Here is a 24480-nt window from a genome sequence, read left to right as displayed (position 1 = left end):
TCCCGAAGTGCAAGTGGCAGGCTTCCTTTCTTCATCTATGAGAGCCTGTGGGTGGTAGGGGGCAGGGGGAGGCAGTATTCCTCAGATCTTTGAGGTCAGCGAGCAGGGTGCAAGGGAAGGAGTCTAGCAGGGAAATCAGTTGCAACTGGGGACGTGGGCCCCTCTTCCCGCGGTCCACAAAAGGGAGGGCTGGGTGTGGGGAGACAGTGGGTCTTGGGACCTATGAGACCAGCTCCGTGACGGACAAGAGACAAGAGGGCTCTAGGAGGCCTGACCACGTTCGCTACAGGTCCTGCCCAAGCAGAAGAGAAACCTGAGCCACCGACGCCCTGCGGGGTCTCTGAGTCACCAGGAGTTCCCCGCCGGAAGCTAAGGGGACAGGCTGGCTGTCCCCGCTGGTGCAACACAGGTGGGGACACCCCGCCCACTTGGCCCAACTCACCTCCTCCCCGCCCAGCCCTGCCGCTAAGCCCCGCCCACAGGCCACGCTCCCTCCGGCCGCCCCGCCCATTTACGCAAGTAGACCACGCCCACCAGGTCCCCTGTGCACCGCCCACAAAGCTAGGCCCGCCCAACCCGGACATCAGGCCCCGCCCACATGCCACGCTCCCTCTGGCTGCCCCGCCCACCCAGGCCGCCGCGCCCCGCCCCCAAGGCTGGGTCCGCCCACCCCACCGCCTCAGGTAGGACAGCCTCGCCCCGCCCCGGCCCCGCCCCCGCCGCCTCAGGTGGGGCCGCCCGGCCGGGCCCGCTCGTCCAGCTGGCGTCGGGCCGCGTCTCCTCAACTCCTCACGGTCTTCCCGCGGCGGAGGCGGCGGCGCGGCAAGTTTTGACACTTGGGCGCCCGGAGACGCGCGCGGGCTCCGGCGGGCCCACGGCTGTGGCGGCGGCCGCCTCTCGAGGGCCCCTCCGCCGCGCCCCCGCGCTCCCACCGCCCGGGGTCCGGCGGCCACGAGGCCCGGCCGCGCCCGCCCGGCGGCTGCAGCCATGTCGAAGGGGCCGGAGGAGGTGAACCGGCTCACCGAGAACACCTACCGGGTACGCGGGCCCGGGAGGGGGCCGAGGGGCGGCGAGCCGGGGCCCGGCGCGGGGCGGGGTCCGAGGCTGAGGGGCCGGCAGGCCGGGCGGGCGGAGGTCGGGCGTGGGGTGCGGAGGGGACTCCCCGCGGGGATCGCCTCCCCTCCCCCGCCCCGCGCTCCGGGCGCCGGGCACGCCCGCGGGGCTCCTGGCTGGCACCCGGCGTTTCTGGGGGGCTGGGGAGGGGCAGGTCTGCGCCGCTGCGGGGCCCGTCCCGCTCCCGGCGGCTCCTCGGAGGGAGGCTGCGCGGGCCCGGGGCGGCGCCAGGTGAGCGGGGGCGGGGGACCCGGGGGAGGGGAGGGAACGGGGTGCCGGCCGGACCGCCCCCCTCCCCGGCGGCCCGCACCCCGACCCTCCGCTCCCCAGCCCCGGCTCCGCCGCCCCGGCCGCCGGCTGTTCCGTGGGCCCCTGGCGGCCCGGGCAGCCCGGGTGCCATGAAAGGGACCGGACCTTGAGGTAGTGGTCGGCGAACTCACACAGACCCCTCCGACAGGGGTCGGCAAACTCATTTGTCAGCAGAGCCAAGTATCAGCAGTTCAACGATTGAAATTTCTTCTGAGAGCCAAGTTTTTCAAACTTAAACTTTGTTATTAACTTAATCAGGGCACTCCTAAGCTGGCCTTTGCTAAAAAAGTCTTCAACCTGATGGAAGCATCTGGCTCGCGAGCCTAGGTTTGCCGACCACCGCCTTAAGGCAAGCTTGGAGGGTCATGCTCTTCGCCGGCTTTGATGGTGAGAGAATTTTTCCAGAAACACACGGACTGGGGATTAGTGGCCGGCCGAGTAAGTCGGAGCACTTATAGGTGAATTCCAGTGGAAATAAGATACGTGTTTAATCATCTGTTCTTAATAGGATACAAAACAACTTTTGTTTTAAGCCGCTGAGACTTTTAGTTTTCCAGATCCCATTTGTAGTTCATGTTTAGGGCCCACAGGATGGTCATTTTTATAGACTTATTTTTTTTTTAACCCTAAAAGTTGCCTACTAGATTGGCAAGGTCTGTGTGAATTCCCGAAACAAGAGCTGGTGGACTGTTGTGGGATAAGAATTTTAAAAGAGCGTGACAGTATACTCTTAATCCGTCTTTGGAAGTTCAAAAACACTATTTCCTTCATCTGGATACAAACGTGAATTACATAATCTATAGACAGACACAGCGTTTGGGGGCTCAGTAAGTCACTGGGACCAAAACCTGTTCCTTATTCATGTGTTTCCTTAATAGAGGGCATTTCGAAATTCCAGAAATGAGAATGTTAAAGTTTAACATGTGTGTGGGGGTTACTAAAGATTCCTGAAGACGGTGGGGTCTCTTCGAGTGTGTAAAGGAAACAGTCCTCTTAGACTTGGGGGGAGCAGTAGCTGCTCTAAGTGTCGGGGAAGGGAAAACTGGATGCGATTGAGGAACGCGGACCTTGCAAATTAGAGGCAGAGTCTAGGTTCCCGCAGGGCCGCGGAGGCTCTGAAAAGGGAGCAGCGTACCTCCCCTCCCCCTGCCTGGGAGAGCCAGGCGCAGCGTCGCCCAGTCTGAGTGGAGATAACTGGAGACAGGCACTCAGGTGCCCGGGAAGGAACATCGCTCTGCTCTTTCCTCCCTGCCTCCTGACTTTCACTTTTAGCGATGACTCCGTCGGAGGGGCCGGGTCCTGCAGTGAATTTCAGCGCCTGCCAAGCCAACCGCTTTGGCCTTCCCCCGGGAACTGCAGCAGGAGGGGCGACCTGTGGGTTTCACAGTTTTGATTATACGTATTTGCGGACGTAAGGCAGGTTAGATGATTTTCATATTTTGAAAGATTATAACACTGAAGACCAGAGAGCAGTACCTGCCTCCTTGCTTTTCATTCCCAGGTTGTTTTCACACACACTAAAAGCTCACAGATGTCTGTTGATTTCTTTTAATCACCATCTCGTTCAGGTCGTAGGATCGTGTTTTTTGTTTTGTTTTGTTTTGTTGTTTTTTACGTCAGGATGGTAGAAGACAAATTCACAGCTCTAGACAACAGGCTTATATGTAATCTTTGAAGTGAATGCTGCGAGCTCACGCTGTGGCCGTGATGGAAATGCACAGTAAAATTTTGCATTCGAGGGTCTCATTGAAAGCCTGAAATCTTTTCACCTATTGCTCTTGGGCTCTTGCTCCTGGTGCTGCCTCCCCACTACCAACACTGAAAACAATTTAAGCCTAATATGGTAAAAAAAAAAAAAAAAATCTACTGGCGGTGTTGATGAGTCTAGCTAGTTCTTTTTAAAAGGAAACTTCCTTCTAGGTTACCTAGCAATCTCCAGTGTTTTACTAATAGAACCAGCCATAACTTAAGCAGGTGCGATTACAAAAGCCACCTGCAAGTGAGATTTTATGACTTGCTTGTAAGGGTTTTAGGTGTTTTCTTTAACACTCAGATTTCTCCAACTTTGAAATAGAGGAATAAACCCTTTAGAGAAAACGGGGATTATAAAGTATGCAGTGTCAGATATCTTTAAATATGTACACACTGCAGGAGTTTTCTAAATATACACTTAGACAAATGATTGCTGGAGATCCATGCTAAATCCCAGAAGGTTGTGTGTTTTACCACTTCACAAACAAATGGCATGATAATAAGCCCCAAGATGTCAAGTAATGCTGCTGTTGCTAATTAAGAATTAAACCAAAGGTCCCTCCCCTTCCCCACACTTCAATCTATAGTATGCCCATAATTTGTAGTTTGCTAGTGACTTTGCATGGTTTTCTGATGAGTGTATGCTTGAGTGGTACGTGGAAGAAGTAAAGTTTAAAAAAAGCAACCCTTAATTGAGAGTAACCACAACCTTCTTAGAAGTTAGAACAGTTAAAGTCTGGAAGATGAGGAGAGGTGGGTGTGACATCATTAGGGATTAATCTTGCTAAAGCAGCAGTGAAGAGGGAAATGACATTTTAAAAAAGAGAGGAGAGGGGACACAGAAGTCGGGGTTTTTTTGTTTTTTTTTTGTTTTTTTTTATATCACCTTCTCAGAGAGGCCTGCTCAAACAACTCTTTAAAATTGCAGAAAACAATATCCATCTTGCAACCCTACCTACCTGCCTTTCCCCCATAGCTCTTACTGCCTTAGGGCCTGTTTACTTATTACATTTGTCTGTCTTCCCGTGCCAATGTGAGCTCCCAAAGGAAAAGAGCTTTGTTTTGTTGTACATAGTACAACAGGCCCTGGCACATAGTAGGTGTGCATGTGTGCTGAATAAATTGACGTTCAATAAGCACCTCTCTTATTCTAGGCTCCCACCCTGCCTTGACACTTTTGATAGTGTTTGATTCATTATAAATATATATCAGCCCTCAGGGTGGCTATAGATTTTTTGTTGTTTACCATTTAGAAACTGAGTCCCATGCCCTGGTTGGAGTGTCATTCAGTGCATCAAAAGGTGGTGGGTTCAATTCCCCGTCAGGGCCAGTCAGGTTTCAGGTTTGATCCCCATCAGTGTGCTTGTGGGAGGCAACTGATCACTATTTCTCACGTCCCTGTTTCCCTCCCTCCCTTCCTTCTTTTCTCCCTCCTTCCCTTCCTCTAAAACCAATTAAAACATTTTTTTAATATAAGAACCTGAGTCCCAAAGCCTATGCGTGACCAATGTCCACATGACAGCCTCTACCTCTCCCATTTTTGTATAGTAATTTAGTTTTAGTGACTAACAAACGCACAAAACAAATATCTTTTATAATTTGGTGAGCTAAGATGTCACTAACATTTTCTGTCATTCTGGTAATTCATTGTCATCGGCATGTTTTTTGTATGTATGTTTTTTTTGTGTGTTTTTTTTATGAGAAAAAGAGGTACTTATGTTTCACTGGGTAAAGCAAGCAATCTCGGCATGTATACTAGATTTTGTTTGCTTGTTTGCTGGTTTGATTTTCTCCACTTGGATTTAATGGGGGTGGGGGGTAAGCGAAAGTCCCTGCCTGGGTGGTGTCCAGTGCAGACTGTAGACTGTGCTGTATGGGTGTAGCTTTTGAATCTCTAAATTGCCTTTTATGTTTCTTGCCGTAGCTTTACACAGTGCTTGGTATCTTCATCTGTTCCCCTCGCACTTTCTTCAGGTATGCTGAAGATAAAAATGGGCTTGTCAGAGCCCAGACAACTTGCTCTTGGCTCCATGGGGACTGAAAGAAGGGGTTTAGGAAAGACTCATGTGCCAGATAGTGGCAGAAGGGTTGCCAGGTATCGATATCAAACTGAACAGCCCAGTATTGTAGCTTTTTGTTTGGGGAAAATGGAAATAAAAGCCAAACAATAGATGTCTTTTTTAGTCATAACATTTTTTCTTGATTGGAAGGAGGTTTTAGAGCTAGGATAACACGAGTGCTCTGCAGATAGGGCAGCAGCCTTTATTGTGAAGCTGGGAGACGGACCACTTGGACAGGGGACACCATTCACAAGTCTCAGGTTGCTTCTGAGTGTGTGACATTATGCCAGTATTGGGCATTAATTTTTGCCCTGCATTTCCGCTGTAACGAGCCACAGGCAGACTTGCAAGGGAGTCCTGATGTGCATGGAATTGCAACAAATTAGATTTTGTCCCCCGACCACCACCTTCCACATAGCTGTTTCTTCTGCAGTTCCAAAGTAAAAATGGTTCTAAAAACAGTGCAAACATTAATTTAACCTCGTTGTCATTTGAAAATGTTCTTTATTTATTTCTAAAACCTTTTTATTGAGCTATAATATACACACGGAGCCCTGAGTAGGTGTGGCTCAGTCAGCAGGAGTGCTGGCCCCTGCGGAAAGGACCCAGGTTTGATTCTCGGCCCTGGTTGGGTTGCATGCAGGAGGTAACCAATTGGTGTGTCTCTCTCACATTGATCCCTCCCTCCCTCTTTTCCTCCCTACCTTTCCCATTCTCTAAAAATCAATGAAAATGTCCTCGGATGAGGATTTTAAAATACACATACACACACATATACACAGAATGGTGTGCTTAGGTGTGTATAGTCACTAAATTGTCACAAACGGAACACAGCTGTATAACCAGCACCCAGATCAAGAAGCAGACCATGACCAGCCCCTAGAAGTCCTTCCCATACGCTCTTCCAGTTGCTACACCCCCTCCAAGATAACTCTCTTAACTTCTCACAGCACTAAAATTAGTTCCGCCTGTTTTATCTGCCTTCTTTCACTCTACATGTTTGTCCGATTCACCCATATTACTGGAATAATTGTTGTCAGCTCATTCTCTCTGCTGTATGGTAGCCCACTATGTGAACAGATCACACTGCTGAGAGGCCTTCAGATAGTTTTCACAATACTGCAGGCTACTGTGAATAGTGCTGCTGTGGACATCCTGACGGGCATAGGTGCTCTCTTAGGCATATAAAGAAGATTGGATTGGCTGGGCTATAAGGCATTTGAATATTTAGTTTGGGTAGAAACTGCCAGGCAGTTTTCCAAAGCAATTGCATCCGTTTACATTCCCACCAGCAGTGTATCAGAATTCCTGTTGTTTTACCTCCTCACCAAAGGTCGGTGTTTTCCTTCCTTTTTATTTTGGCCTCTCTGATGGGTGGAAGCAAGTAAACATTTTTAATTAAACGCAAAGCAAACAAAACTGTTTGCCCCACGCTTACTGGTTGGACATCTGCAACCTTGGCAGGAGCCTGATCTCCATGGGATTACCGAATGTCCGGAGACAGAGCCGGGCCTGGGAGCATGGGCCCGAGAGAGGCCTTCTACTGGTGGTTGTATTCAGTGGAATAAATCGTACATTTAACTTCCTTAGATTCTAAAACTATCGTAACTGAACACATCAAAAGGTTGGTGTAAGAGATGTTGGGGGCAAAGATATAAACAAAATGGAATGCTGGGAGCATGTGTAGTTATGATTAATTGAATTTTTAAAAATATTTTTATTGATTTCTTTACAGAGAGGACGGGAGAGGGATAGAGAGTTAGAAACATTGATGAGAGAGAAACATCGACCAGCTGCCTCCGGCACACCCCCTACAGGGGATGTGCCCGCAACCAATGTACATGCTCTTGACCAGAATCGAACCTGGGACCCTTCAATCCTCAGACTGATGCTCTATCCACTGAGCCAAACTAGTTTTGGCTTGAATTTTATTTTTTTTATTTTTTTTTATTTTATTGATTTTTCACAGAGAGGAAGAGAGAGGGATAGAGAGTTAGAAACATCGATGAGAGAGAATCATCGATCAGCTGCCTCTTGCACACCCCCTACTGGGGATGTGCCCGCAACCAAGGTACATGCCCTTGACCGGAATCGAACCTGGGACCTTTCAGTCTGCAGGCCGACGCTCTATCCACTGAGCCAAACAGGTCCCGGCTCGACTTGAATTTTTAAAAATAGATTTTTATTGATTTCAGAGAGGAAGGGAGAGGGAGAAAGATAGAAACATCAATGATGAGAATCATTGATCAGCTGCCTCCTGCACGCCCCCTACTGGGAATTGAGCCCACAACTGGGGCATGTGCCGTTGACCAGAATCAAACCTGGGATCCTTCAGTCCATAGATCTCTATCCACCGAGCCAAACTGGCTAGGTCTGGTTAATTGAATTTTATTGTTAATTGAATATTAATGAAAGTCATATTTTTTAATAGGACTTTTCTTGCAAATGAATGATTTGTTTTTTTAAAAAGAATTTCAGTGAGTTACAGTCGAATCAAGAGGTTTTAAGGCTAGTACTTTCTGAAGGAAATGTTATTTGTGTGTGTGTGTATGTTGATTGTCACCCGAGGATATTTTTTTCCTCATTGATTTTTTTTTTTTTTTTAGAGAGAGATGGGAAGAAGAAGAGAGAGTGAAACATCATTGTGAGAGAGACACATTGATTGGTTACCTCCCACATGCACCCAGATTGAACCTGCAACCTGGGTACATGCCCTTGATGGGAAATTGAACCTGAGACCCTTCAGTTCATGAACTGACACTCTAACCACTGAACTACACCAGCCAGAGCAGAAATGTTACTTTTAATTGGCTCTTCTCCCCACTTAGATTGTACATGCTTGAGAACAAGTCTACCAAATTATACTTCTTAGCATTTCCAACAGTCATTAATATTTTTATGTATGTGTTTCGGTTTTAATCTCAGGTTTTTTTAAACTATATTTTTCTCTGCGGCCAGAAAATTCCTTAAAATTTTTTTTTTAATTTATTGATTTGCAAAAGAGAGAAACATCGATTTGTTGTTCCTCTTATTTATGCATTCATTGGTTGCTTTTTGTGCCCTGATCAGGGATTGAACCTGCAACCTTGGCGCATCAGGACACAAACCAAGCAAACTACTGGCCAGAGCTGCTGCCAGAAAATTTCCAAAATTTCTATGAATATTTATACCGCAAGTGGAAACCCACAACCCAGAGATAACAATATGAACTTGTCCCTCTTCCCAATATTTTCAGTACATCTTTCCATGTCAGTCAGTATTCTGTGCCTTGTTTTGGTGACCACAGAACTCCATTCTTCATCATCATTTATTGATCTCGTCTTCTGTTTGACATAAGATCATTGCCAGTGCTTTCTATTAAGGCACTGCAGTGAGCATCATTGCAGGTAAAGCTTTGCACAGATCAGTGGTATTTTCCTTAAGCTAAATTCGCAGCAGGGGATGTGAGTCAGAGGGTAGGGGCGTTTTAACGCATATTTGCTACACGTTACAAAAATCTCTACATAGAACATGCCCCAAATTATGCTGTAATCTGATTGAGTGCAAATGAACCTTTTCTAAACCAATGGAATTGATCTTTTCAAACCACTTCCTTTCCTGTAACCCATAGAGGACTTATTTTTTTAAACAGTAATAAAACATGCATATTACAATATAAATAGTGACTCGTGAACATTGGCCAGGATAACATCTTCTACCACTATTGGATGTCATTTCCTCCATAAACTTTGTCACTTGTAGATGTGTGCAGAGTAATTACAGCTCTGTGACCTTTCAGGCCTCTATACTTTTATTATTTTCTTCAGCCTTGGTTCTATACTTCTATTTATGTTTTCCCAGACCTTGAGTGTCTTTATAGTTTATCATTTTTTTTAGGGACTGTGTTCTGATTGTAACCGCTGCCTCAAACCTTTGTGCATAAAGCTGGACTGGTATAAAACGAGATAAAGTGTTGCTGGTTTCGCGCTTATTCAAAACTAAATGAAAAATATTCCAGAATGTGTTTCCGAAACAAAATAAATGACACCCCTGGAGACCTAACCAAGAGTTCACTGGTGCCTTCTGTTCTAGAGCTATCTGTGCTGTAGAGAGACCAGCAGGCCGGTGAAAATACCCTCAGGTTTGCCTCTTATATTTATATGGTACTTCGGAGGTTTAAAAGTCCCTAACCAGCAGCAATTCCTTCACTAAAAATATCAAAACATCGTGGTGGTTTACTCTTGGGTAGGGTTGAAGGCAACTTTACTTCTCAGTCTATCTTTTGGAATGTTTACATTTTCTTTTGTGAGTGGATGACTTTGATAATGTTTAAGTTTTTTTAAAAGCAGAATTTGATATAGATATATATAGATATATATATTCCATTTTAGTGGATAAAAGTTTTAAACACTAAACTAAAAGGTGCCTTTTCTTTCTGTTTGGCAAATTAACTTTTCAAAGATAAACCAGGTTTAAAATCTTAACTGTTTTCCTGTAATTCCTACTTGTGGGGAGTACATTTACTCACCTGAGACTGAATGGAGCAGAAAAAGAATTCTAAACTGAGAACACCCAAATTCCACTTCTTACAGTTATCTTTTAAAGTCTTGTTCCTGACGTTACAAGCAGCTGCCTCCTTGAAAGGTACGAAAGTAGTAATAACAGCCTGTCAAAAGTAAGAAGGGTAAAAGTTCAGGTGCTTAGCACACGTGGCCTAGAATAAACATGAGGAAGGTTGGTTTGGGGGTCAGAGCAGATTTCTGATGATGAGTTGACTGCCAGGCACCGAAGGGCTGCTCTTTGGCCTTCCCGTGTTCTGGGTTATGAAAGGGAGGCCCTGCTTGTAGGGGGAGGGGAGGGGAGTACCGGAGACAACCTTGTCTTCTCCGTGTGCCTATCAAGTGCAGATACCCAACACCTAAGCTAACAGACCTGTTCATTTCTGGCCACAAAAATTCAAGTGACAAGAGAAAATTAGGAAAATCACAATGATAATTCCTTATTTATCGATATGTGCTGTGATTTTTTTTAAATAAAACGTTAATGGGGTTAATATGATAGACTCAGTGGCATATTTTATCACAACATGGGCTTCATTGTACCCTTGGAGCAGCTTAGGTGCCAGACACCAGCTACACCTGACAGCACAGAATATTTCAAAGTGTGAAAACCATATTAAATATTGTTCCTGACACCCAGTCCGGTTGTGCCCTTTGATAAGACAGCTTCTTCAGCTAATCAATCCGATCTTTGTGTTAGCCCAGATTTTTTTTTTTTATGAGCTTGGTAATGCCATATCTTCCTCCATGTGACCCTGTGCTTCAGTTTTCTCACCTGTAAGTAAGATGATAACAGTACCCACTTCATGTGGTGGTTGTGAAGATTGAACGTGATAAAACATGAAAGCACTTAGAACGGTGTGCTAGCCTTCAGCGTGTGGCCTGTGTTTGCAACACTGTAACCACCACAAGAGCATTGATTTTCATCTGTTTACTGCTTATCCCTGGTATCTTATCCCCAGGGTGACTGACACAGAGGTGGAGCCGAGTAGATATTAAGGAACAGTGTTGAATAGTTATTGGCACAAATTTTTGTCTCTTGTCAGGGAGTTCTCCACTCCTTGAGGGGTGTGTGTGTGAGATATTGATTTTTTTTTTTTACAGAGAGTAAGGGAGAGGGATAGAAAGTTAAAAGTATCAATGAGAGAGAAACACCAATCAGCTGCCTCCTGCACACCTCCTATTGGGGATGTACCCGCAACCAAGGTACATGGCCCTGACTGGAATCGAACCTGGGACCCTTCAGTCCGCAGGCTGACGCTCTATCCACTGAGCCAAACCGGTTAGGGTGTGTGTGTGTGTGTGTGTGTGTGTGTGTGTGTGTGTGTTTAATCTTCATTGCGCTGTTGCATAGTAAAGAACTCAGAAATACTTGTTTAGTAAATTCTGAAGAGCTATGTGTATCACACAGTTGTGACTAAAATCCTCACCTACTCCATTGCTGGTGAGACTAGGATAACACAATAATAGCTTCCATGTTTGGGCACCTGTTATGTATGTGCCTAGCTTACCACCTATACTCATTCTTTCTGCATCTGTTCTCTTTTGTGTCACAGCTGAGCCAAGTGCTGGAGTCACAGTCTGTCCTTTTCTAGCGTTTGTAGCTTATGACAGGACAACACTGCCAGATTTCAGTGTCTCCTGCCTTTCCCCTCCACTGTGGCCTGCCCAGCATCATCCTTCCCCACCCTCTCTCCCAGAGTTCTTTGGACTTTAGTTCATCTTGTAATGGAAGTATGGAAAGAAAGAAGGGAAGTTATAATATATATGCGTGGGTTAAGTTCATGAGAAGTGTCTTAGGCAATTTGTAAGAAGTCTTTGGAAAGTTGGATGATGAGAGAAGTAGATGAGAGGCAATACCAGAAAAGAATGTTGGAAATTTTGATTCCCCTGACTGGTATTTGAGACATATAAGTAATGAACTTGAACTATTTTAAAATTATTATTGCAGTTTTTAACAGACTGTAAGGGCTGTGATTGTAACATAAAGCAGAATGAGCCATCTCCTGGGGTCTGATTAAGGGAAGTGTTCTAGAATTTCTGGATTACTCCAGATACTATTATTTTGAAAGAACTAGTGAACTAAAAAAGAAGAAAAAAGAATGTCACTTGCTATATGAAATCAGCAATTTACTTTGATCTAGTAAAGTTCCTCTTACCTTATAAGTATTTTAGGGCGTTCTAAACAAACGGTGGAGCACAGGAGACGTTCTGTCCTGTAAATTCATTGCTCTGTTCCGGGCACACCTTTTTAAAGCAGCTGGGCAGGCAGGAACACTTAGCCAGACAGTCTGGTGTGCTCCATAGCCTTCAGCGTGTGCAACCTTCGACAGCTATTTAAAACCCAGGAACTAAACAGTTACTGTGTCCTTAGCATAAGACACCTGTCTGTGATAAAGTTATATGTTTCTAAATTATATTCAAGTAACATTAAAGGTGTTTGCATGTCTTATTTTTGCTATGTCAATCCGGATCGCCTTGGGCTTTTTCATGCCTGTGTCCCTATTAGATTGCATTTTTCAAGGGCTGGAACCCTTTCCTCATTTATCCTTGTGTTCTCTCCATCCCGCATAGGGCTGGGCTCGGGCTCGCTGTAGGTATACAGCAAAGATGGAACAAGTGTATGTTGTTTCAAAGGCCCAAATGTGAGAAGGGTTTTACAGAGTTAGTGGAGTGAAATGTAAGTGCACATAATATCTAGTATTTGCTGTAATCTCATCCATTCATCTCTCCCTTTTCCCCCCTCGCTCCCTCTCTCACACACACAAAACACCCACACCGCACAGGAAAATACCAGAAAAGAGGCACATTTTCAGATTGTGATTGAAAGTTATATAGCAGTTGTCCTGGTCTGTAGCTAGCTATAGGAAGGACTGTGCTTCCACTCTTTCAAATAAGAACATGTACCTCTACACACCAAGCAAAAATGGATACTTGTATGATCATAGTTGGAATTTTAAGAAGTGGTTTTTACTTCGATCTTACTTCTCCCTCTTTCTGAAGTTCAAAGTCCAAAAATTGCTTGAATTCTGAGACGGGGTCCCCAAATCCCCTGGCCAATGAAAGTCAGTGTGGCCTGGACGTTGGTACAGTATCTGATAACCTCCTAATTGCCAAGGCTAGGAGCGCCTGCTTTCAGCCCCAAAAGCTTTCTTGGCACTTGCAAGATAAAACTACATGGCGTTAGAGAACATTCTGGACCCTGGACCCAGTGTGATTGTCTGCATTTAAACTACGAGGAAAAGTGGTTTCAAATGGTCCCACCCTCAGACAACTATAAAACTTTTGTCTAGAATGAAACATTCTAGTGTTAAACTATGTTCAGACCATTATTTTTTCTTCACGTTACTTTATCAGATGGTCATGAATTCAGATTGTCTGTAATTTGGTTCTCCCTCCACATTTTAAAAAAATTGAAAACCTGTATTCTACACTAATTCACTGGGTGGGACAGCTCTGGGACTTAATTTTTCTAGATTCACTTGGTAATTTCATCGAAAAGGTTTGAACCATTATAAGACACACACCCTTACTTTTCCCCCCAGCGTGCTGGTACCTTTTTGTTTTGCTTAATTATTCTTTTGCTTCAGAATAATTCTTGCTCCCTCAATGAATAGGGAATAGGGAAAGCGGAGTTTGTCGCAGAAATCTTTTTCTTTAAACAATGAAATAAAAGGTCATGAGCTGTGCTTTTAGTAAGGTATCTTGACAGGTAGCGACGCATGCCTTTCTGGACAATCACACTGGCTCTCATCACTTGGTTCTTAAGGAACTCAGGATCCAGAAGGTGCTTTCAGAATTCTCTGAGAATATTCTAGGAGAGGAGAAGCCCCAAGAGGTGGCCCTGAGTTTGCTGACCACTAGCCCAATGTCTTCTCAGGCTCGGGTCCCATGCAATGGAAGGAGCCAGGTCACCCCGTGGGCTTCCTCTCCAGCATGCTCTCTGCACTCTAAAGGACCACTTTGGCAGAAATCACTTTTTATAAACCCAAGCCTGGGTTATGGATAAAGGAAAGGAAGAATGACGGCAGAACAGTGTTTAAGGCGCAGTGGAAGTTTCACGGAGCATTATCTCTGGGGCTGAAGATTTCCTATGAAACTGCCTTAGAAGGACACAGTAATTACCCACTTTTTTATTTATTGCCTGGAGACACATTTGCCAAGCTCTTTCCCCAGTGACAGCTGGAAAGCCAACTGCTAATCCAGCAGAGATTTGTCTCAAAATAGCTGGGTTATCTTTTTCTACTAATGGGTCCAATTGATTTTCACAGAAGGAGGGGACGTTGCTGCAGACAGCTACGTGGGCATAAATGCTCTGCAGGCCAGTAGCACTTTTCAGGCAGGTCCTGGGCCAGACTGGGTTCACAGAGGACACTGGGTGACCTGCATCTCAGTGTGTCTGGCTCTTCTGGGGGCAGACTAGTTAGAGGCAACCCGGGAATGAGCAAGCACACAGTATGCTCGGTGGCATTCCATAGCAGTAAGGATGTACAGCAGGGGTGGGGAACCTTTTTTCTGCCAAGGGCCATTTGGATATTTTATAATGTCTTTTGGGGCCATACAAAATTATCAACTTAAAACTTAGTCTTCTATATTTGGACAAACATTTCATTAATTCACCTTTAATGCCTTGGTAGGGCCAAACCAAATGATATCAGGGGCCTTATAGGGCCCGTGGGCTGGACATTCCCCAACCCTGATGTAGAGCCCTAATCCTCAGCAGCCTGAACATTCAACAGAGTCAAGGATCTTTGTTATTGCTGTGTGGTTTTTTCCCTTTTTTACATAAAAGAAATAGCTATATTGAGGTGTAATTTATAAACTAAAATTCATTGATTTTAAATATACAAGTCAGTCATTTTTAGTAAATTTGCAGAATTGCATAACCATCACCACCATCCAGTTTTATAACATTTCCTTCATCCCAAAAAGGTCTTTTGTACCTGTTAGCTGCCATTTCTCATTCTCACCCCCAGGCAATCACTAATACATTTCTGGTCTCTATAGATTTGGCTTTTGTAGACATTTTGTAAAAACGGAGTCATGCATGGTCTTTTGTGACTGGCTTCTTTCACTTAGCATAATGGAGTTCATCTGTGTTGTAGTGTGTAGTACTGTATTCTTTTTCATGGCTGAATAATGTTTTATTTTTAAAAAAATATATTTTATTGATTTTTTACAGAGAGGAAGGGAGAGAGATAGTTAGAAACAACTATGTGAGAGAATCATCAATCAGCTGCCTCCTGCACACCCCCTACTGGAGATGTGCCCGCAACCAAGGTACATGCCCTTGACCGGAATCGAACCTGGGACCCTTCATTCTGCAGGCTGACATTCTATCCACTGAGCCAAATCGGTTTTGGCAATATTTTCTTTATGAATGTACCACATCTGTTCACCTTTTCACCAGTTGATAGACATTTAAATTGTTTCCAACAAAGTATTTTTTAAGGGCCATATTTCTGCCCAATGCCTAAATAATCTAAAAGTCAACTTGGAAAAACATGGAGTCAAGAAGCAAAATTCACAAGGAAAGCCTTAGCATTCTTTTATTTTTTTCAGACCATTATGCCTTCATAGGTAGAAGGCAGAACCTTGCGACTTTTGTGATCCTTGGTTGAAGCTGTTACTTTGAACTAAGGACATTGAAAGCAGTGTCCCCATTACCTCATCCCGATTTTCTAGGCTAATTGGCCCCCTGGGTCACTGTGTCTGCAGCAATGTGTTCAGATGAGAGGAATGAGCATCAGGTGGCCGGTTCATCTGTGAGCATGTATACCGTATTTTTCGGACCATAAGACGCACTTTTTTCCCCCCAGAAGTGGGGGGAAAAAGTCCCTGCGTCTTATGGTCCAAATATAGCCTACACATATACTTTAAAAAAAAAGTTTTTTTACTTGCCCGGCTCTGTGTGGTCTCTGTGTGCTTGCCCGGCTCTAAAATGGTTCTAAATGCTGCTGTTTACTTTACAGGGTTGATTACATGTGTTTATGACTGTGATGTTGGGTTTTAATGCACATAAAATATTTTAGGACACTATTTGTTTCAGAATCTTTTTTTCTTCATTTCCCTTCTCTAAAAACTGGTGCATCTTATGGTTCGGAGCGTCTTATGGTCCGAAAAATACGGTATTTAATTTCTTAGCGTACTGCTGCTGATGGGCACTTTGGGGTCAGGTGGTCCAGGCACTGTTCTTGGTGCCGGAGGTGCCGTGGTCCTTGGCCTTGGTTTACATATGGTTCCTACTAAAGAGACAGAGAGGACAGCAACATCATGTGAGTAGTTTTTTGATAGAAAGAGAAGCAAGGAACCATTGGAGAGGGGGAGTCTGGAGCTGCTACCATCCGAGGGAGGAGGATGGAGGGAGGTCTTTGAGAGCTGAGACTCAAGTGGGTGGGGATCCAGAAGAGCCTTCTGGCAGAAGGAGAGTGAGTAAAAAAATCCCTGTAGGAATGGGTTTGGCCTGACAACAGCCCGGAAGCCATTGTGCCTGGAGCACAGTGATGGGCATGGAGGAGGGGTGGGAACAGCCCAAACCTGCTTGGTTGCAGGTAATATCCAGGCTTTTGGTACCTCTTCCACCCTGTTGTTGCCATGACAAAAGTTTCTGGTAACATTAGTCTGTGATAGACTTGAGAGCTGAGGGTAACTTACACAGCCACGCGCTGCTTAGTGAAGAAACATGGTGAGAAAGGCATTACGAGGCAGTTTAGTCCCTGTGTGAACATCAGCCACACAGGCCCACATGGCACAGCCTACTACACACCTAGGCAGAAAGGAATAGCCCACTGCTCCTAGTACAAACCTGTGCTGCATGTTATCTGTACTGAACACCATAGGCACTTGTAATGGCAAGCATTTGCATAGCTAAACATAGAAAAGATAGAGTAAAACACAGTATGAAAGATAAGATACAATAGATACACCAGTATAGGGCACCTGCCAGGAATGGAGCCTGCAGGACTGGGCATTCTTCTGGGTGAGTGGCCAGTGAGTGAGTGTGAAGGCTAGGACAGCACTGCACATGAGTGTAGGCTTTATAAAACTGTGCACTTAGGCTACACTAACTTTATAAAAATAGGGTTTTCAATAATGAACGTTAGCTTCATGTAACTTTTTTACCTTAAAAACTTTTAAATGTCTTTAATTTTTTTACTCCCGTAACACTTCGCTTAAAACACACATTGTACAGCTGCACAAAAACATTTTTTTCTTTTTATTCTGTAAGCCTTATTTTAATTTAAATTTTGTTTTAACTTTTTTGTTAAAAATCAAGGCACACACACAGTAGCCTAGCTCTACACAGGGTCAGGATCGCCATTGTTACTGTTCCCCACCTCCAAATCTACCAGCTAAGTTTGTACATACTTTGGAGGGGGCACCCTATATGTCCATGGTGGTTTGATTTGTCTCGTTTTTCACCACATTTGCTTATAAGCAGAAAATGTGTAACATGCCATTCCCTTCCTTGGAGAGAGAGAGAGAGAGAGAGAGAGAGAGAGAGAGAGAGAGAGAGAGGGAGAGAGAGAGAGAGAGAGAGAGTCATTGATTGGCTGCCTCCCACGCATCCCCTACCAGGGATCAAGCCCACAACTCAGACATGTGCCCTGACTGGGAATCAAACCGTGACCTCCTGGTTCACAGGTCACTCTCAACCAATGACCCACACTGGCTGGGCCCATGTTTGAAACTTTTTAAGGAGCTTGTTGAGGTCTGCAAAAGCTTCTGATAAACCATTCACTGTGAAATCTCTAGGGGGTTCTTTTTTTTCTTCTGCAGTTTCTGCCATACCATAGAGAAGTTAAATAGGAATAAACTCAGTCAGTGTATACCAAGGTGTACAGGTCTCAGAGGCATAATGTTAAATAAAAAAGTAAGGTGTGAAAGTGAACCGTGTTATATGATACAATTTTTTATTAAATGCACAAAAATTATTAATCATAATTAAATACAGGTGTATATAAAAGTAGAAAACACTTTTTAGTAAGTTAGGAAGTTGACAGTCTTAATTAACAGTTTCCTCCAGGGAGGAAAAAAAATGAGATATGAGACTTTGGATGAGGTGATTAAGCATCCTGTGGTTTTGTAATGTAGTTCTGTAATGTTTTACTTTTAATTCCTTTTCTGCAAAGGAAATCAATATGACAGTGTTAATCATTATTAATTCTTGTGAGATAGTGGTGGAATCTTCTTTCTCCTTTATTTTTAGGAAAGAAAAGGAGGTCAGAAATATTTGTTTGCTGGGCAGAATTGGTCCACCATATTGGGATGCTATTAGATTCATTATATCCATAAAAAAATCAGGAGTAAGATTATAAGAAAACTTCTAAAAACAAAATATTGTAGAGATTCCTATAATTCCTCACACTAAAAGGGTTCTATACCATAAAAGCATTTTCCTCTCACTCTTATTGCACAATTTGCTTCAAGGAACTTGTTTCAAGGCCAGGGGGGTGAGTGCAAAGGTTAGTAGGGAGGTTGTCCAGGCCTGACCCCTTCTTTTTTTTTTTTTTTAATATATTTTTATTGATTTTTTTACACAGAGGAAGAGAGAAGGATAGAGAGTTAGAAACATCGATGAGAGAATCATCTATCAGCTGCCTCTTGCACACCCCCTACTGGGGATGCGCCCGCAACCAAGGTACATGCCCTTGACCGGAATCAAATCCGGGACCTTCCAGTCTGCAGGCCAATGCTCTATCCACTGAGCCAAACCGGTTTCGGCCTGACCCCTTCTTACTGCCTGTGGGACCTTTAGTAAGGTGTTTAAATTTACCATTCCAAAGATGTGTTGTCTCACCTGTAAAATGGGCGTGATAATAATCATGTTGTTTGGATCTAATGAGACAATCCATGTAAAATAGCAGGCATAGAGCCTGATGCAACATAGCAGCACTCCAAAAATGTCAAAAGGTATCTCAGATGGAAAAAGAAATGTTCTCAACTGGATAAAGCAATACGTAATAACACTTTTGATTTCCTTTGTACTGCACACTCTCTCCAGGTTTTTGTATTCATGGTCTCTCTCCTCCTAACACGACACTTTGAGCCGGAGAGCCAGTATCATTTATTTGCATGTTACAGGGTGGAAGTGGGGTACCTGGAGACATCTGTGGCAATAGGAATGTTCCTCCATTTGAAGAGTTGACTGATATTTGAAAGCCTCTGTCTTGCAGTGTTAACTGCCACAACTGATTTGGTGTGCACTAAGTAAAGAGTGCTTGGAAGAGCACAGAGTAAGTGCTCTGTAAGTATTAATTATTACTCATTGACTCTTCATACACCTCACGAAGTGGAAATGATCCTTCTTTCCATTTTATAGAGGAGGAGGCTGAGGCTGCACAGGGTGGTGCTTTGCCCAACGACTCCAGGCCAAGTTGTTTTTTAAATTATGTTTTAGAGAGAGAGGAAAGGATAAGGAGAGAGAGGGATGGGGAAGGGGGGAGAGAAAGAAACATCAGTGTGGAGAGAGAAACATAGATCAGCTGCCTCCTGCATGCCTCCTACTGGGGATTGAGCCTGCAACCCGGGCAAGTGCCCTGATGGGGAATCAAACCAGCGACCTTTTGGTGCATGGGATGATGTTTAACCAACTGAGCCACACTGACCAGGACAGGTTAAAGTTTTTTTCAGGCTCATTGCCATGGGGATAGCATGTTACAAATTATAGCAAATTAATTTATAAGCCTTGTTTCAAATTGGTTTATAGTGCACACTAACAGCTAGTAGCATACATATACAATATAGACCAAAAGGGAACTTTGTTCACATTTAAGTGATGGGAAACATTTTTGTGTGTTTATATATTTGAGTCTGAGTTTTTCTGCCCTAGTTTAATACTACTTCAAACAAAAAGCATCTCAGTGTCTAATTTTCCTTTTCTTGGCTTGTGCCCCTATTCAAGATGGTTATGAAAAACATAACTCTTCTGACCATATGTTAGCCACAAACAGCTGCCTTTTTACCACATTTACTCACTGATATTTTCCCTAAAGGCAGGACATAATCAAGTATTGACAATGTTAATCCAGAACAGCAGCTTCCAAGAACATGAGGAAGGAGGAAGTGAGGTTTTCTACGAATGACGTCTATCTAGAAGTATTCTCAAATATTTAATCCTTATTAACAGATGTTCTTATCACATGACACTAAATTAGTTAAAGCATTGGCAACATTGCTAAGCTAATTTGTATGAGGTTGTATAGAACAAAATAGTCTGGAAAATTTCAAGGGTACATACACTACCTTGAATCAAGTTCTAAAACTACCATTTACTTGGAGATTCTTAAATCACTTTTAGAGCTTAGTCCAGGGTGAATAGTACCCACATTTTTTCAGCTGAGAAAAATAAAGACCTCAAATATCAAGTAATTTGTCTTTAGTCGTGGGGAGAACTGGAAAAATAAACAGAAAGAGAAGCCAATTCTTAAAAATTTTAAAGTCTTCTCAGTTTAACCATCTAGCTAGTCATAATTGTATTAATTTATGCTTCATGGTCTGTAGTTCTAAGTTGGCAAAAGGAATCATTTTTCAAAACTTAAAGATCTAAAATGGTGCGGAAGTTAAAACCATCATAAGATTGTATAGTTCATTTTGAACTCATGATCTGTAACTGCGAGGAGTAGAGGAAATGCATGCAATAAGTGGACCAGCGAGAAAGCCGGTGAAAAGTGCCTGGGGGCTCCAAGTGGCCTGTCCTCGGCATTCTCGTGGCTGGCGTAACTACCCACTGGGCCTCCACTTCCCGGGGGGCTGGTGCAGGAGAACTAGCCCTCTTCACAGGAGGCCCGGCCTGGTGGGCAGTGATAGTGCCAGTCATTTCAGATGGGTACCCATATTCTTACCCGAATGGAAATGAAACTCATTCTGGTTGGAACTAGTTTGGCAAATTATTCTCTTTGCCAGGAAGTAACTGGTGGGATATGTACTAAGCTTTTGTTATTGACTACAACAAAATAGTGGTTCTCAGCTGGTTAATACCTTTTATAATTTATCTTTTTCATACTTGGTATCTTAAGCCTTTTATTCTTAGTTTAAATTAAAATGGTTATGTTTGTTACTACTGGTGATACTTGATAAATTTTAAGCTCTGTACACAATTCTTAACAAGCCTTGACACAGCATGACCTTTGACCCAACTGCTGTCCTCCCCCCAAAATATGGGACGATCCAATTCACAAGGACACCCACTGCCACTGAAAACTTTATAGCCCGTGGGACACAAAGGAAGCACTGCCTTTTTGTTTCTGGGTTTAAAAATACACGTGCTTCAGTTAAAATAGCTAAATTTTAATGGCCAAGAGCCAGTGTAGAAATGGATTTTCCACTGTTCAAAGAGGCCAACATTTACAAGGGGAGATTTCTGTAGCTGAGCCTAAATAAAAAGAATTGGAGTATATGTTGAACTTTCCAGCTTAAAAACTCTCGTGTTTTCTGTGAAGTTGATTATACTCTCAAGTCTTAGTTAAACTTTTTTTTCCCTAGTAGCATCATTTGGATAGTGATTTATGCTTGATGCTAACTTTGGAAGTTCTAATTAATTCATTGTTTTTGACATTTTAAGATTGGAGTTATATGTACACATTTTAAGAATTATATAAAGAAATCAAGTTACATTTCCCCCTTCTTTTGATATGCTGCACTAAGAATAGTCTTGAGAAAGAACGAAGGTCCGGGCCTCTTTTTTGTGACTTCTTGTTTGCCAGAGGACAGGCTTGGCTCTGTTTCAGCTTCCCTATACTCTCACCCTCCACACTCCGCCTCATAAGATTATTATAAGCATTTTAAGAGAGATCTTTGAAAAATTGTTTTATCTTTTCATTAGAAAGTAACCATTTTCTAATGAAGTTATTAGATTTTTAAATTATTGAAATTTCATGCATTGCTGATGGAAATGTAAAGTGGTATGGCCACTCTTATAAAGTTAAACATACATCTACCATAAAACACAGCAATTGGATGCCCAAGTGTTTATCTGAAGAGATACTTGGCATTTACATTTACACAAAACCTGTATGTGATGGTCTGTGTCAGGTTTAGTTGAAATTGCCCCAAACTGGAAACCAACCCATGTGATCAGTGGGTATAAGGCTGAGCGAACTGTGATACTTCCATACTGTGGAATACTACTGGCCAAAAAAAAAAAAAGAGTAAACTACCGATAACGCCCAACAACTTGGATGGTACTTCAGGGCTTTGTGCCAAGTGCGAAAGCCAGTCTCAAAAGGTCACATGATTCCATTTACATAACATTTTCACAATGACAAAACTAGTGATTGAGATCAGGGGTTAGGACTGGGGAAGGGTGCGGCTCTGAAGTGGGTAGCATGAGCTAGATCTTTGTGTTGATGTAACAGATCTATATTACTATTGTGGTGATGATTTATACAAATCTGTACATGTGGTGCAATTTCATAGAATCAGTTCACGCTTTCAAAAAAAAATGAGTGATATAAAAACTGGTCAAGCCAAATAATGTCTACAGTTCAGTTTATCGTGTTGTGCCCATGTCCGTTTCCTGGTTTTGATAATGTGCTAGATAAGGTACTATGGTTATATAAGTTGTTTTGGGGGGAAGCATACTTAAGAATTCCCTGTACAATTTTCACAACTTCTTGTGAATCTTAAGCTTTTTCAAAATAAAAAGCTTAAAAACAAACCAAGGGAATTGAGGAAAGAGAAGTAGCAGTTGTGGCTACAGGTTCCGTGTTCCAGTAGAAGGTTTACCATCTTGCAGACAGACTGGTGAGGGAGTCAGCCCTGGCTGGGGCCCTCTGGCTGCTGATTGTGAAAGAGGCTTAAACAGCCCGCTGGCTTAAATAAAACAGGAGTAGTGGACTTCCAGGGAAGCATGTGTTTTTCTACTCTTTTTTTTTTTTTATGAGGATATATTAAAATGAGAGCAAAAGAACTTTTAAAAAACACCTATAAATCCATAGTATAGCCCAGCTGGTGTGGTTCAGTGGTTGAGCACCGACCTATGAGACAGGAGGTCACGGTTCAATTCCTGGTCAGGGCACATGCCCGGGCTGCGGGCTTGATCCCCAATAAGGGGCGTGCAGGAGGCAGTAGCCAATCATTGATGTTTCTATCTCTCTCTCCCTCTCCCTTCTCTGAAATAAATAAATATATATTATTTTTTTAAAAATCTGTAGTGTAGCCGGAACCGGTTTGGCTCAATGGATAGAGCGTCGGCTTGGGGACTGAAGGGACCGGGGTTCGATTCCGGTCAAGGGCATGTATCTTGATTGCGGGCATATCCCCAGTGGGGGTTGTGCAAGAGGCAGCTGATTGATGACTCTCTCTCATCGATGTTTCTAGCTCTTTATCTCTCTCCCTTCCTCTCTGTACAAAATCAATATAAAATATATATATTTTTAAAAATCTGTAGTGTAGAGACCTGAAAAAGGAAATGTCAGTTGACAAAAAGCCTAAAGAAATTTGTGTTGATAGAAAATGGGCAGAGGAACCGAAACCGGTTTGGCTCAGTGGTGGAGTGTCGGTCTGCGGACTGAGGGGTCCCGGGTTCGATTCCGGTCAGGGGCATGTACATTGGTGCGGGCACATCCCCGGTAGGGGGTGTGCAGGAGGCAGCTGGTCGATGTTTCTCTCTCATCGACGTTTCTAGCTCTCTATCTCTCTCCCTTCCTCTCTGTAAAAAATCAATAAAATAAAAAAAAGAAAGAAAAGAAAATGGGCAGAGGAGTAGTAACTGCCCTACAAGAACCTCAACAACCTGCAGGGGGAGTGTTGATGAGAGCTGAGCCATTCACTGGAGCACCCCAGCGCTGAGGAGCAGACCTCGCAGAAGGGAGGGGACATTCGGGGATGCACAGGCATTCTACAAGCTGGTTAAACTGCAGGTTCCCTTCCCCACCCCAACCACCACTCCAAACAGTGGTGTCCTCTGCCTGCCAGACTGGAGAATAATCTCAAAATATAGTGACTTGGAAATACCCATCAAGGTGCAGGGAGCAAAACTCAGAGCTGAAAACCGGAATTCAGTAAAAATCAGCTCAGCAAACTGGGATTCCCACCCGCCCCCCACCCCCTTCCTGACTGGGAAGGCAGACCTCCTGGTGATGGCCCTTCCCCCACCCAAGGACAGGGAATTAGAAACATGTCTGGAATGACCCTGTGGCCAGTTTGTCTACAGCCGACCTGTCAGTCACCCCACAGGAAGCCTGCTGGTCCACAGCCGCCCTGCATGCATCCCACATTCACAGCTTCCAGCCGGCGCATTAGGGTTTACTCCCCAAGAACTGAGCAGGGGTCACCAGACAGCGGAGGACACCCTCCCACACAAAAGACAGATGGATGCCAAGCAATGAGAAGAAATAAACAGGAAATAACATGGGGAACTGAAGGAAATACCCAAAACTACAGTTTATTGAAATAAGAGACAATATTGCCTCCATAATACAAGAACAGGATGCTTTTAAAAAAGATAATAAAAATAAATAGGAATTATAAAAAAAATAAATACATAAAGAAGAATAATAAAAAAAACTTGACGAGCCCGAATTGAAAATATATTTAAAAAAAATTTTAAATCTAGCAGGAGAGTTGGAAGGGATGTAAAGTTGAGGATATCTGTCAGAACAAAAAGCGGAAAATCAGATTTAAAAAAGGACAAATTCTTAGAGTATAACTCCAGGATGCTTTTCAGTCCTGAAGGATATAATTTCCTATATAGATTAGATAGGGCC

At 43.7% G+C, this 24480-nt stretch overlaps 1 protein-coding gene across 4 annotated transcripts in view; it reads left to right on the top strand.

The window, feature by feature from the left end:
* The first annotated feature begins 739 nt into the window (after positions 1 to 739).
* Positions 740 to 24480, top strand: part of BAIAP2L1 (BAR/IMD domain containing adaptor protein 2 like 1) — a 73242-nt gene continuing 49501 nt past the window's right edge. For 2 of the 4 annotated variants that reach the window (XM_045576812.1, XM_045576811.1), the window contains exon 1: positions 740 to 1038. In XM_045576812.1, the coding sequence (XP_045432768.1) occupies positions 988 to 1038 (51 nt within the window). In that variant the 5' untranslated portion in view covers positions 740 to 987. The remainder of the gene's footprint in view (positions 1039 to 24480) is intronic. The other 2 variants (XM_036424319.2, XM_036424317.2) reach the window with 2 other exon arrangements.

This window comes from Pipistrellus kuhlii, unplaced genomic scaffold (genome assembly GCF_014108245.1).
Source record: "Pipistrellus kuhlii isolate mPipKuh1 unplaced genomic scaffold, mPipKuh1.p scaffold_m20_p_8, whole genome shotgun sequence".
NCBI lineage: Eukaryota > Metazoa > Chordata > Mammalia > Chiroptera > Vespertilionidae > Pipistrellus > Pipistrellus kuhlii.
This window is presented reverse-complemented; position numbering and strand designations above follow the sequence as displayed.